Source organism: Liolophura sinensis, chromosome 5 (genome assembly GCF_032854445.1).
Source record: "Liolophura sinensis isolate JHLJ2023 chromosome 5, CUHK_Ljap_v2, whole genome shotgun sequence".
In the NCBI taxonomy this organism is placed as follows: Eukaryota; Metazoa; Mollusca; class Polyplacophora; order Chitonida; family Chitonidae; genus Liolophura; species Liolophura sinensis.
The window spans coordinates 9,774,067-9,786,799 of NC_088299.1; the positions used below are offsets into that span (position 1 = coordinate 9,774,067).

Below are 12,733 nucleotides of genomic sequence, written 5' to 3' on the forward strand. Positions count from 1 at the left end.
CGTTTTCTTGAAGTTGGTTTATTAAACTGACACATGATGAAAGGTGTCACGAAGATGTGTACATATTGACTCTTTTGTTCACAGACGGCTGTGTGGTAAGAAAGAGGAAAACCCGGAAAAACTGGAAAAAGTGAATGACCATATCTCTAAGCTGGACGTCAAGTTCTTGAGTTTTACCACTTTCTACTACATGGTAAGTGATCGGACATCAATTCCAGTGTCCATACCATCAAAAGAATCCAGCCTTTCTACTACATGGTAAGTGATTGGACATCAATTCCAGTGTCCATACCATCAAAAGAATCCAGCCTTTCTACTACATGGTAAGTGATCGGACATCAATTCCAGTGTCCATACCATCAAAAGAATCCAGCCTTTCTACTACATGGTAAGTGATCGGACATCAATTCCAGTGTCCATACCATCAAAAGAATCCAGCCTTTCTACTACATGGTAAGTAATCAGACATCAATTCCAGTGTCCATACCATCAAAAGAATCCAACCTTTCTACTACATGGTAAGTGATTGGACATCAATTCCAGTGTCCATACCATCAAAAGAATCCAGCCTTTCTACTACATGGTAAGTAATCAGACATCAATTCCAGTGTCCATACCATCAAAAGAATCCAGCCTTTCTACTACATGGTAAGTAATCAGACATCAATTCCAGTGTCCATACCATCAAAAGAATCCAGCCTTTCTACTACATGGTAAGTGATCGGACATCAATTCCAGTGTCCATACCATCAAAAGAATCCAGCCTTTCTACTACATGGTAAGTGATCGGACATCAATTCCAGTGTCCATACCATCAAAAGAATCCAGCAAATCCTATTTTTGTACTGCATTCTCTCATTTTATGAGCCACAGAGTAACTTGAGCTCCTCAACAGGACAAATATTACCACAATTCTGTTAACCCTGATCTGTGACTTACGGTGAAGCCACGTATCAAGTGTCAGTTCGTTATGACAAATCACACAGGATAGAACAGAAATGGTCCTGATTTTTATGAGAAAGGATGAAGACATGAGTTTGATCCGTAATTCTTCATGATGAAGCCATGTACCAAGTTTCAAGTAGGAAGGATGAACTGTTATGAAAACAAAGTCCGGTGGTAAACTGCAAAGGGATAAACGTATATTCCCATCTAATATTTGGTAGGGGACTTAAAAGTAAGTAAATAAGTCACATTTGCATTTCAGGTGGCAGCCATGTTTTTAAAAGTAATGCTGCAAGATCTTGCTGGAAATTTGACTCGATAGCCTCTGTTTCATTGAAATTCTGCATTGGAAAATAATGTCCACATTCTCAGTAACTGATAATAAAAACAATGGGGAATTGAAAATGCCAAGGAGAAAGTGTTTCTTTGAAATGTTGTCGTTTTATTGGTGGTGAAAAGCAACTGCAACCTTAAATCTTCAAAACCCGCTGTCCGGGACTGTGTGCTAATTTGACCACAGATGCTCCGTTGTGGCGAGGGTAGTGGTCCGCATCCTGTAATGCAAATGTGGCTTATTGTAGATAAACACAGTGCCTAGTAACCATGGTAACAAGCTGTGTTGTATTTGTTACAGGTGTTTCTGGCCATGTCTGTGGGAGGGACATTCTATCACGGCTACTTCTTTGCATTCCATCTGCTGAATATTGTCAACAACAACCAACTGTTGAGTGGAGTCATTAAAGCTGTGACAATGAACGGTGAGTAAGCGCAAACATATATTTTATGGCGGAAGAATGGACCCCTTTTAAAGACCTTACCTCCTGTTATTATGTCACAAGAGAGTAAATACAGTCTAGCTCAAATCCATCAGCCAACAAACAGAGTTGTTGGATCAAATTAATCGTCACTGTGATAAGATCATCATTTCTTTCTCGGTCCCGTGGCCATGACCCAGGAACCTCTGTGGCCGAGGTTTCCCCCTGGCTCTGCTTGATTTCCGCCCATCAAAATGCTGGCCGCCATCGTATAAGTGAAATATTCTTGAGTAGTGCGTAAAACACCAATCAAATAAATGTATATATAACCAGTCTTTCACTGACGTTTTGGTGACTTCACTTCAGGAAACTAGACGCATGAACTGAATTGGTCAGGTTTTGTATTTTTTCTAGAATTGGTTGATACAGCTTCCCACAGCAATATTACTCATCATTGTAAGGAAGTGCTAAATATATGATCATTTAAAAAAATTGAACAAAAAAAAGCAAAACTTTTATAGCTGTGATATCCCCTGTATTTTCCCCTAGATTTCAAGTCACCTTGCACCAAGGTGCCTTGTTAAGTGATTGCCCTGTGTTAAAACATAAAACACTCATGTTGGCAGATAAGTTGTCAAAGATTTGACTTACTGACCATTCATCTAACACAGCGATCAACGTTGTTAATAATTTGTCACAGCTGAATAATACACGGTGCGACTGCTTGTTTTAGGAATGTCCCTGTTATGGGTTGCTGTCCTTGGCCTGGTTGTGATTTATGTATACGCGCTCATCGGCTTCGCCCTGTTCCGAGCCTCTTTCGACCCTGAGGGGAACATGTACTGTGACACGTTGTTCCGCTGTACCGTCACGGTGCTGCGGTTTGGATTGATAGGAGACATGTTTGAGGTAGGTAATCCAAACCCTGTGAGACGCGGGTCTCGTTGGGACAAATTTTGATGGTTAGCCGTCATTGAGTGGCACAAAGTACGAAGTGTTTGGTTTAGGGTTTTTCTTCTCATTTGTCATACATGGAGGTGGCAGGCATTGAGGAGAAGTCCCACAGAATAGCGCATTTTAATAATACATTAGACAGGGTGTGAAAGAAGAAATGCTAAAGGAATTTAGTTCAAAGTAGGATTATTTATTCACTACGCTGTCAACTTTTCAAGGTACATATTGAGAAAGGCCAAAGGTCAGCAATCATAAAATAATGCAAGAGAAATTCATGAGGGCAGTGGCACTTAGCCCACAAGTAGGACTTTCATGTTGGTGTCATCAGGTGTCATCACCATTTGCCACATATGTGTTTCTTTTTAGGGAGAGTTTATACAGAAAAAGCATTTATAATCACAGTACTGTTAAAAGTGCACTGGTAAAGATGTCAGGCAAACTACTAGTTAGGTTTTCCAAAAATCATTATATTCACAGATAGGGTTTTTAATACTGGTAGCCCAGAAGGGCGATGACTTTTGAATAAGACAATGTCATGGTGTATCAAATGGCATTGTGTGCATTTTAATACATAATCAAATTTCCTTTAATTAGCCTACCTAACAGATTACATAACACCAGAATTATGACAATAATTTAGCTCATGCAGAATTCACTTCCTCGTAATTTTACTGACATGTAGCAAGATATTTGCTGTTAAAAGCAAGAGCAGGATTTTAGCAAAATCACAGCAAAAGTACGTAAAAACAAAAACGTGTGCCTCAAATGAAAGGCAGTTGAGAACTGTGTCCAGAAAAGTACTTTAAATTATTTTTAACATTTTTTTTTTTATATTGTCCGAATGGTTTTTACCTTCCTTTTAGGACCAGAATAGTTTCAATAAAAGTTACCAGGATCCTGTAGATCGTCATCAGTGACAGTTTCCTGACAATGAACTCTTTTCAAACTATTCTGAAGACAAATAAAGGAAATCTTTATGAGAAAACGATGTGGTGTCACATCGCTTAGATTTGAGCTGATACTGTCACAGCATTTTAAATGCTTTTTATGGGAGAGGAAAAATTCTGAAGGAAAAAAAAAAAACAACAAAACAAAACAAAAGAGTTCTTGGGACAGTTTTGAATGGCACCGTCTCATTGTTTATGTTTACTTTGATGAGATTGCCTGGGTTTCTACGTCTGTTTAGATGGGGACATTTCGTGGTAGATCATCTGTGATTGCCCCTCATGTAAGTACGGCACTGGTAACTCGGTTCTTCCTCTAAACCGTTCCTAGAGGAGCCAGCAGGCTTTCCTCCAACATTGTGTTTGTATATGGAGTGAAATCTGCATTATATAGATGTCTTTTGGTTTTACTGGTTTTGTCATCAGTTTTGTTTCTCTCTAGTTGGTTGGGGGGATTTCAAGTCCTTAATCCTCAGTGCCGTATTTGAATTTTTGCGTTGTTGGTATTTGGATTTGTTTATATACAGTATCAGGAACTGAATGTTGTTCTTTTTTGAAGGGGGAAGTGGAGTTTTGTTTTTTATGTTGTTCGTAGTCCATTAAAACATTTTTTTGTCTTGATGAATTTGAAGTTATAGAAAGTAGTGAATTAACGGTGCAACGTGATATGGAGTAACATGACGTAGTTGTGTAGCATTTTACTGATGTTTGTGGGTTTGTTGGCATGGAAACAGGACCATGAGTATGCATTATAACATAACATGACATGACTTAACATAATAACAACATGTTAATATGACATTCTACCATTTTATGTTTCAAATTTTTTCCTCACCATAAAATTTAACACGTGACAGTAGTATGAAATTTGACTCCATTGTTAATCTGTTTCTTTCCTTCATATAACATTTACCTGATCGTCTTGATAGCTAATTGTGTTCTATCTTATTGTGAGAAAGACAAAATACTATAGGAGCGCATGTGTTTTAACAGTTATCATTAATGTAAGATATAGATGACGTGAATAAACTAATAGGAATAAAATGCATCAGTTGAATAAACATTTGCCAAGCAGGTGGTGAAAAAAACCATAAAACTAAAAATGACATGAGGAATAAAAAAAATTTAACTGAGACATCAAGCTAAATTAATAGTGACTCTTAACCCAGAATTCAAAGGGAAGTAATTGTCTACTTTTGAAATAAAGCCTCAATTTTCAGTTTTTATAGTATCATCTTATGGACAGTAGTCCGTTTTCACAAAGACTTGACATAACTTATAACAGATAGTGTATTGGATCCAGAAAGTGTCACCTGTTTGAGTTTGAAATGCTTTGATTATGCCTTCAATGATTTATAACCAGGAGTGCTAGTCTCAGTAAGAAGATATACCTGTTAGTGCACTATTTTGTATGGTAATTTTCAAGTATAATCGGTAATATTGACCTATAAAATGTTGAATTTCGTTTTATAGGACATCCAGTGCTGTGTTGAAATTGTCTGAAATTCCATGCCTCCCGTTGTGTTCTGTTCAATGAGATATTTTGCTTATGTTTATGCTTGTGATGTTTGACAGGAAATGAAGATTCACGAGTCTCTTGGAACGTTTGATAACTTCTGGCCCGTCGTTCTCTACCATGTATCCTTCTTCATCTTCATCACAACCATTGGTCTCAACATCATCTTCGGTATCATTGTCGACACATTCTCTGAACTCCGAGATCTAAAGGTGAGTGCATAATTTGCTAGGACAAACGAAGCTCATGCGAATCCAGCTTTGGTCAGGGAACTTGTAGATTTCACTCTTTCTGTACGTGTGATGACATTATGGGGTTAGGTATGTTGTAGTGTTTGATGACGAGCACTGTCTTTCACCAGTAGTGTGTGCATATCTGTACGTCACAGGTGGGAAAGCTCATCAGTAACTTGCCAAAAGGTGAGGGGTTTACACCGGATGATCATGTTCTCTCCACTTATAATACCGACTGCCACTGTACATTGAAAAATTATTGAGTATGGCACAACAGTCAAATAAATGTGAGTTCCACAACATCTGGTTTTAGTTTAGTTTGTTTACTCATTTTCCCAGATGGCAAGGTCCATTTGTAGAGATGATAACAATTTTAATGTTGACAGATATGTATGGACAACGGATTACACATGCGTGACTTAACAGGTATTGAATTTGGTACAGCTTAGTCACTATACAAATTCAGTATCTGTTAATAAGTCATGAGTGTATGAGGGTTAATTAATCTGCATCTCTTGGCCATTAGCATCCAGCTAGAAAGAATAAAAATAAGAATAAAATTTTATATAACCACATGTATATTCAATGGCATGTGTGCAGATGTAAACCTGTATTCAAGAATGAATAATTATCCAAGTTTAATATTTTAGGAATTAAATACATCCGTTTTTATCTCTTCAGATCTGATTTGTGGAAATATTAATATTTTTAAAAATTATTTTGAATTGTTTTTTTTGTGTGTCAGTGTGTTTTTGCATTGTCTGTTTGATGGAAGGAAACTGCTTCTGCCTGTGGCCATTCATATTACTGACTTTTTCTCTCCTTTATTTTAGTGGAGAGCCGAATCTGATATGAAAGACACCTGCTTTGTCTGCAGCAGAAACAGCTATGACTTTGAGCATCACGGCAAGGTAGGTCACAGGAATAGCAACACTGCCAACTCTGAATTCAAACAATATTTATGAGTTAATGGACTTTGCTGTAAACTGTTACATTTCCTGGAAGACAGGCTTACTTCTAGACAAGGTCTGTAATGGCAGTTTAGTGTCAGATATAATGTCGCATAAATTTCAGAAATTTTATATGCCAGGCTAATTATTTTATGAACAAATTTCATCAAATCATGTGTGAAAAGAGGTGTTTTCATGCTCTTACAATGGCGTTCCTTTTGTCGTCATTCAGTTGCCCTGAACAGACTGAATGATATCACGCTGAAAAATTAACTTTACTTTGTGTACTGTTATGCTGTTGTAAGGCACCTGTTCCTCTCTGCAGGGTTTCGACCATCATGTTCGTAATGAACACAATATGTGGAGTTATGTTTTCTTCATGATTCACCTGGAGGACATTAAGGCCAGTGATTATACAGCTCTGGAGCTATATGTCAGCAAATCGGTAAAACCATTTTCATTATTCCTCTCTGTTGTAACACATAGCTGTCTAGGGAACATAAACTGACTCTTTCAACATTTGGCTTTCACATTTCCATTTGGTTAGATCACAATTTGTAGCTGGTGTGCTAATTTTCGTTAGGATTGTAGTGCATTAGGATTTTATGCAAGCCCTTATCAATCAAATAAATTTTGTAACATTTTTAGAATTCTAAAATAAAGAGAAAGTTTTTTTTGAAAACTTTGCCTTCTCACAAAGTGTAGTATTGGTCAAGGCTGCATAATTCTGTCAAAGTGCACGGAGAAGAGCGATATGGAGTCGGTGACTAATGTACCAACTTTAATTTGCAGTTGAACAGAGAAGATTACGATTTCTTCCCCCTGAACCGAGCCTTGTGTCTGAGTGATGTGGACAAGGATTCCACTCAGTCCAAGATAGATGACCTCCTCCATCAGGTCACTGTCATTGCCCACAAACAGCGAGAAGATGTAAGTGGATGTGTTGGTGTTGTTGTTGTAAAGGTGTTTGGTGAATCAGTGTATTAATGTGACAGAAAGCTAAAACCTGAAGTACGGGTTATTGCAGGAACAACTAAAAACTATTTGTAAAAATAATTCTCGTAAGTGGGAAGCTCTGCCAGCAAGCTGCGGATGGTCATGGGTTTCCCCCCAGGCTCTGCCCGGTTTCCTCTCACCATAAGGCTGGCCGCTGTCGTATAAGTGAAATATTCTTGAGTGCGGCGTAAAACACAAATCAAATAAATAAATAAAAATAATTCTCATTTGTTTTCTTTAGTTAGTAATTTTTTATTTTCATTTTTATAAGTATTACTTATTTCTTATGAGATCAAGCTTTTGAGAACTGTTAGCTGCAAGGCACATGAATTAAGTGATGCTCAAATTACGCTTTTCACACTTTCATGATATTTTTTTTTCAGGAGGCAGAAAAGAAGAGGAAGGTTGAGAAACTGCGCCAGAAGAGGTGGCAAGAGAAGCATCGGCGCTTTATGTTCGGGATGAGACAGCCTGACCCTAACATGGATTCTGAGCCTGAATACCCTGCCCAACCTTCTCGCTCCTACAGTGAGGAGAGAGCGTTGTCACGTGACCGTGATCCTCCCAGGGAGGAGAGCAGGAGGTCGAGCCAGGAAGCCCCAAACGTCTCACTAATGCGTTATGCAGATCAGGCCCGTCAGGAGCGGTCTCCACGATACCAACGCAGTCTGAGACGTCAGCAGCGCAGATACGACGATGACGATGATGAGGCTCTGATCGGAGATACATCTGACACAGACAGCGCTACAGTCGATGGCTCTTATGACCTGCTGCATGATGATTCTCCATCTCCTCCCAATCTCCCACCTCCAAACCTCCCACCACCCAATATCCCACCTCCAAACCGCTCCCCACCAAACCTCCCCCCACCAAACCTCCCCCCTCCACCACCACCACCTGAGATGATAGAAATGGATGAATTTGATGATGATGACGACGATGATGATGATAGTCCACCACCGAGTCCACCTGCGCGGGACGATGGTGAGAGCAGGGCCTAGGCTAACGATCTCCTCTGAATTTCTGGAGGGAATTTATAACAGGCTACACACAGTTAAGACATCTGCCTCTACAGTCTTGTATGAAACATGCGGGCATGTTCGAAAAGAGAATGGAGTGTTTTGGGTGAACTAGATGGAAGACATAGCTTCGAAACAAAAGCTTATGTCAGGTCTTTGGCAATGAACAGTGAAGAAAGCATTTCGTTGGCTTTTTTTTTCATCTCCCAGTCTTGTTTTTCCGTAAGCAGTTAATGAAGGAAATCTGGACTGAGCCAGTGTTTTAACGCTGAAAAGAAAGTGGTGCATTGACTGTTGTGGGGGTGGGAGGGGAACATGGTGTCACAGTGAACTATTGTGTATGAAAATGTTGATGCTTGGGTTGGCACTGAATGATCATGTCATCACTTTGGGATTTCATCTCATGCACAGAGTGATGAGAGCAATGACTCTGTACGACATTTGACTTTAGCAAAAGGAAACTACACTGACTTTCATATTAAATGAGACTTTAGGTCATGAAGACCTGCCTTTGACCATGTACTTCTTGTTATAGTGCCTTATATTGTGATACTGAATAAGGCCTCCTATGAGAAGCCATGTTCTGTGACGTCTAACCCTAATACAATGCATGATGTCATACATACAAGTCTGTGTTACAGGTTTATACATTCAGTTGTCTCTAGATGGGCAATCTGCACTCGTGTGTAAAGCTACTAGGTGACAACGTCGTTAGTGCTGACTTCCAGATTTGATTGTTCGGGGTATAATTGTTGTAAATGTTTAGGCTGTTGGTTCAGTAAAGAACAATATGCAATATTTGAAGAAGCTTATCATATCATCTTCTACATGTACATTTATATCATGTTTGCAATTTCTCTCTTTTTTTACTCACCACTGGACTATCCCACGGACAAACCTCTAATCTAACCACCTACAACATGCACATCAAATCTTACATTAAGCATACTTTTATCCATATCCACTCTGGTGTTTTGGGGTTTTTTTTGGGGTGGGGGGTGGGGGGGGGGGGGTGGAGGGTTGTGCTCAATTTACATAAGGAATCTGTTTAAACATGTTTAAACTTGGTTAAGGGGCACTTACCCAGAGAACCTTACTATAACACTTTTACCATCGGTTGTCATCCCATCAATCAAAAACACCATACAGAATTAATATCGTTTTGTGGTTATCACTTACATACTAATCAAATAATCTGCATTAAAGTTCATTACGATAAGTTTTGGCAATGTTTGGAATTTCTTAATGTCTTATTATATATATATAAAAAAAGCATAATTTGTTTTTAGTTGTCATGCTTGAAATTTGATAATTTAGTCTGTTTTTTGTCTCTCATTTCAGTAATATGTTGATTGGTTTTTATATTTGTGAAAGATTTATTTGTAAATTGGCTATTAAGGAAGATGTGATAACATTCAGGGGTTTTTGATGAGTTCCCTGGCTAACAGGTTAAATGTGAACATGAATTGTTGTCACATGTTTAGAACCCTGAACACTGCTGCACTAGTAGATTTTGCACTACAGCAGAAATGGTGAATATACCTTATTTAGACGATTCATGTTTAATTTCTGAATGACCGCAAATAGGCCGGGAAAATATGCACACAGCAACAAATTAATGTCATGCGAAAGAGTAAAACTATTGCAATGTTTCTGTGGATGTGGAATCATAATAAAGTATATTTATGAGTATCAATACGTACATGTATGAAGTTTCATAAACATGTGCATATATTAAAGTTTACATGTCCTGTAACCCTACATAGAAAGTCCTGTAGACATATCACTTTAATAGTTATATTTTTACAAGGTGATTTGGCTGGTATGCAAAGATAATGTTAGAACAGAATTAATTTTCTTGGCATGACCTGTATTGAAATATTTCATACCTGTATACTATCAGTGCAAACTGGAGAAGTTTGAATGGACTGGCAATAATGAAAGCAGTAAAATAACAATTGTTATTTTTTTTTATTTATCAGTTTTTTTTTTTTTTATACTTTTTACCATTTTTACTGCATGCTTAATTAAGATGTATGTTCTTGTATATCCACGAACAACAGAAATCGTCCCCGATGTTTCATCAAGTCAACCGTTCCTGCATATTCAGAACGTTTGTGAAACACATGTAACGGATAATGACTATGGATAAGGTGCACATGCTTGACTTTGTAATATTGGTTTATACACGAAAGTTTCCTACAAGAGTTTGGTTCAAACATAAATATGTTTGTAAACATTGTTTACCTTTTATCTTATTCCTGCATGTATTCAACGCGCTCATATACCCTGGGCCCATTGCAGATACCTGTATTTTATTTTATTTTATTTTTGTCTTCTGTCCCAATTGTTTTTTTTTAAGTAGACCCATCACTTAATGATGAACACTGTATATTCACATATACATTATTCAGACACCAACCCTTCTGAAAACATTGGCATGTCTACGTGAATGCTGATCAAATATATTTGGTCAATAAAATGTCTCATTATCAAATGTGTGAGTGTGTTGGTGTTTTTGTTTTAGGTATTATATAACTTTACCGCTACAGTGGCCTAGTGGTTGGAGCGTCCACCGCGATATCGGGAGACCTGGGATCAAATCCGACAAAGTTAACGAGCCGTCGGCATACCTTTGCTGAATGCATATGTAATATGTCACCTAAGATATAGATCACGTTCCCGTGAGATCCCAACCACTACAGTTTGCATACCCTTTACTTGGATAATACATAGTTCACAAAGACACGATTAAAGGTACTTTTAATGTGTATTTATAGGATTTAGTACCTATGAAAAACAACCTCCGTAATTCAGTTATTTCTATCGTGACCTTTCCATGTGCTTTCTAATATTTTCAAACGAATCGGTCAATTTTGGTCATTTACACAAAAGATTTTTTTTCTCCAAACTTCGACGTTTTCAGAATTCTTCGACATTGATTTTTAACTACCACTCTGAGCACAAATTGGTAGAACCATTACGATCATAGTGCAAAAGATCTTAGTAATGTAATGAGGAACTGATGTAGAGAACGGAGAGTGGAGGTTCAGTGTGCGCTCTTCGATGTACTCCAAGGTATAGCACAGGTCAATTTCCACCTGTTTTGCGTAGGCCTGTAGAGGAATCATTGATAAAAGGGATGAAGAGTGGATGTCCAATGTGCGACCCTTGAGGTACTCCAGCGCAGGTTAATTTCCATGACAGCCTGGGCGTGTGGTGTAGACCTATATACACAAGAGGAAATCATTGATGAAGAGAACGAAGGGTACATGTCCAATGTGCGACCCTCGAGGTACTCCAGCGCAGGTTAATTTCCATGACAGCCTGGGCGTGTGGTGTAGACCTATATACACAAGAGGAAATCATTGATGAAGAGAACGAAGGGTACATGTCCAATGTGCGACCCTCGAGGTACTCCAGCGCAGGTTAATTTCCATGACAGCCTGGGCGTGTGGTGTAGACCTATATACACAAGAGGAAATCATTGATGAAGAGAACAAAGGGTACATGTCCAATGTGCGACCCTTGAGGTACTCCAGCGCAGGTTAATTTCCATGACAGCCTGGGCGTGTGGTGTAGACCTATATACACAAGAGGAAATCATTGATGAAGAGAACGAAGGGTACATGTCCAATGTGCGACCCTTGAGGTACTCCAGCGCAGGTTAATTTCCATGACAGCCTGGGCGTGTGGTGTAGACCTATATACACAAGAGGAAATCATTGATGAAGAGAACGAAGGGTACATGTCCAATGTGCGACCCTCGAGGTACTCCAGCACAGGTGAATTTCCATGACAGTTCTGCGAAGCTTTCACAAAACGTCACAAATGTTTCCGCTTAGCCTTTGCAGATTCGGATTCTACGTTTGAAACGTTCGTTTTTTTCATTTTCGTATTTTATATATCATGCTGGATTCAGCAAACTTCTTGGGTATATGGTGTAAAACAGCAGTAAAAATAAATAGCATTGAAGTCAATTCAGCAAATGTAGCAGAACAGGCATGACGTAGGTAAGAGTATGGTACATATTGACAGGAAAGTTAGATGTTAATATTGTGTGTGTGGGATTTGAATGAATGAATGAATGAATGAATGAATACCACTTTGACAGTATTTCATTATCCACCATAGTATTTCAGCCATATCGTGGCGAAAAGATGCTAAAACCAGGAAACAGCCGTGGCTTTAAATATGAGAATGATAAAATCCTAAATAAGAACATAAAGGAAACAAAGATTTAATATGATCAGCTAAAACAGAGATCATCTGTGTTTTGAAAATCACGTAAAATGCGTTAGACAGCTTCAAGCCCAGCTCATGCTGGCTTCCTCTCCGGTCGTACGTGGGAAGGTCAGTCAGCAACCTGCGGATGGTCATGGGTTTCACCCGGGCTCTGCCCAGTTTCCTCCCACCATCTT

The 12,733-nt window shown here is 38.7% G+C and overlaps 1 protein-coding gene across 1 annotated transcript in view; it reads left to right on the forward strand.

Annotated features, from left to right (window-relative positions):
* The window catches only part of LOC135465855 (inositol 1,4,5-trisphosphate receptor type 1-like), a 115,158-nt gene extending 105,872 nt beyond the window's left edge, over positions 1–9,286 (forward strand). Inside the window, exons 61-69 of the mRNA XM_064743218.1 lie at positions 85–193; positions 1,580–1,703; positions 2,434–2,609; positions 3,841–3,882; positions 5,174–5,326; positions 6,181–6,258; positions 6,623–6,742; positions 7,090–7,227; positions 7,677–9,286. Coding sequence (XP_064599288.1) covers positions 85–193; positions 1,580–1,703; positions 2,434–2,609; positions 3,841–3,882; positions 5,174–5,326; positions 6,181–6,258; positions 6,623–6,742; positions 7,090–7,227; positions 7,677–8,294 — 1,558 coding nt within the window. The 3' untranslated portion in view covers positions 8,295–9,286. The remainder of the gene's footprint in view (positions 1–84; positions 194–1,579; positions 1,704–2,433; positions 2,610–3,840; positions 3,883–5,173; positions 5,327–6,180; positions 6,259–6,622; positions 6,743–7,089; positions 7,228–7,676) is intronic.
* The last annotated feature ends 3,447 nt before the right edge of the window (positions 9,287–12,733 follow it).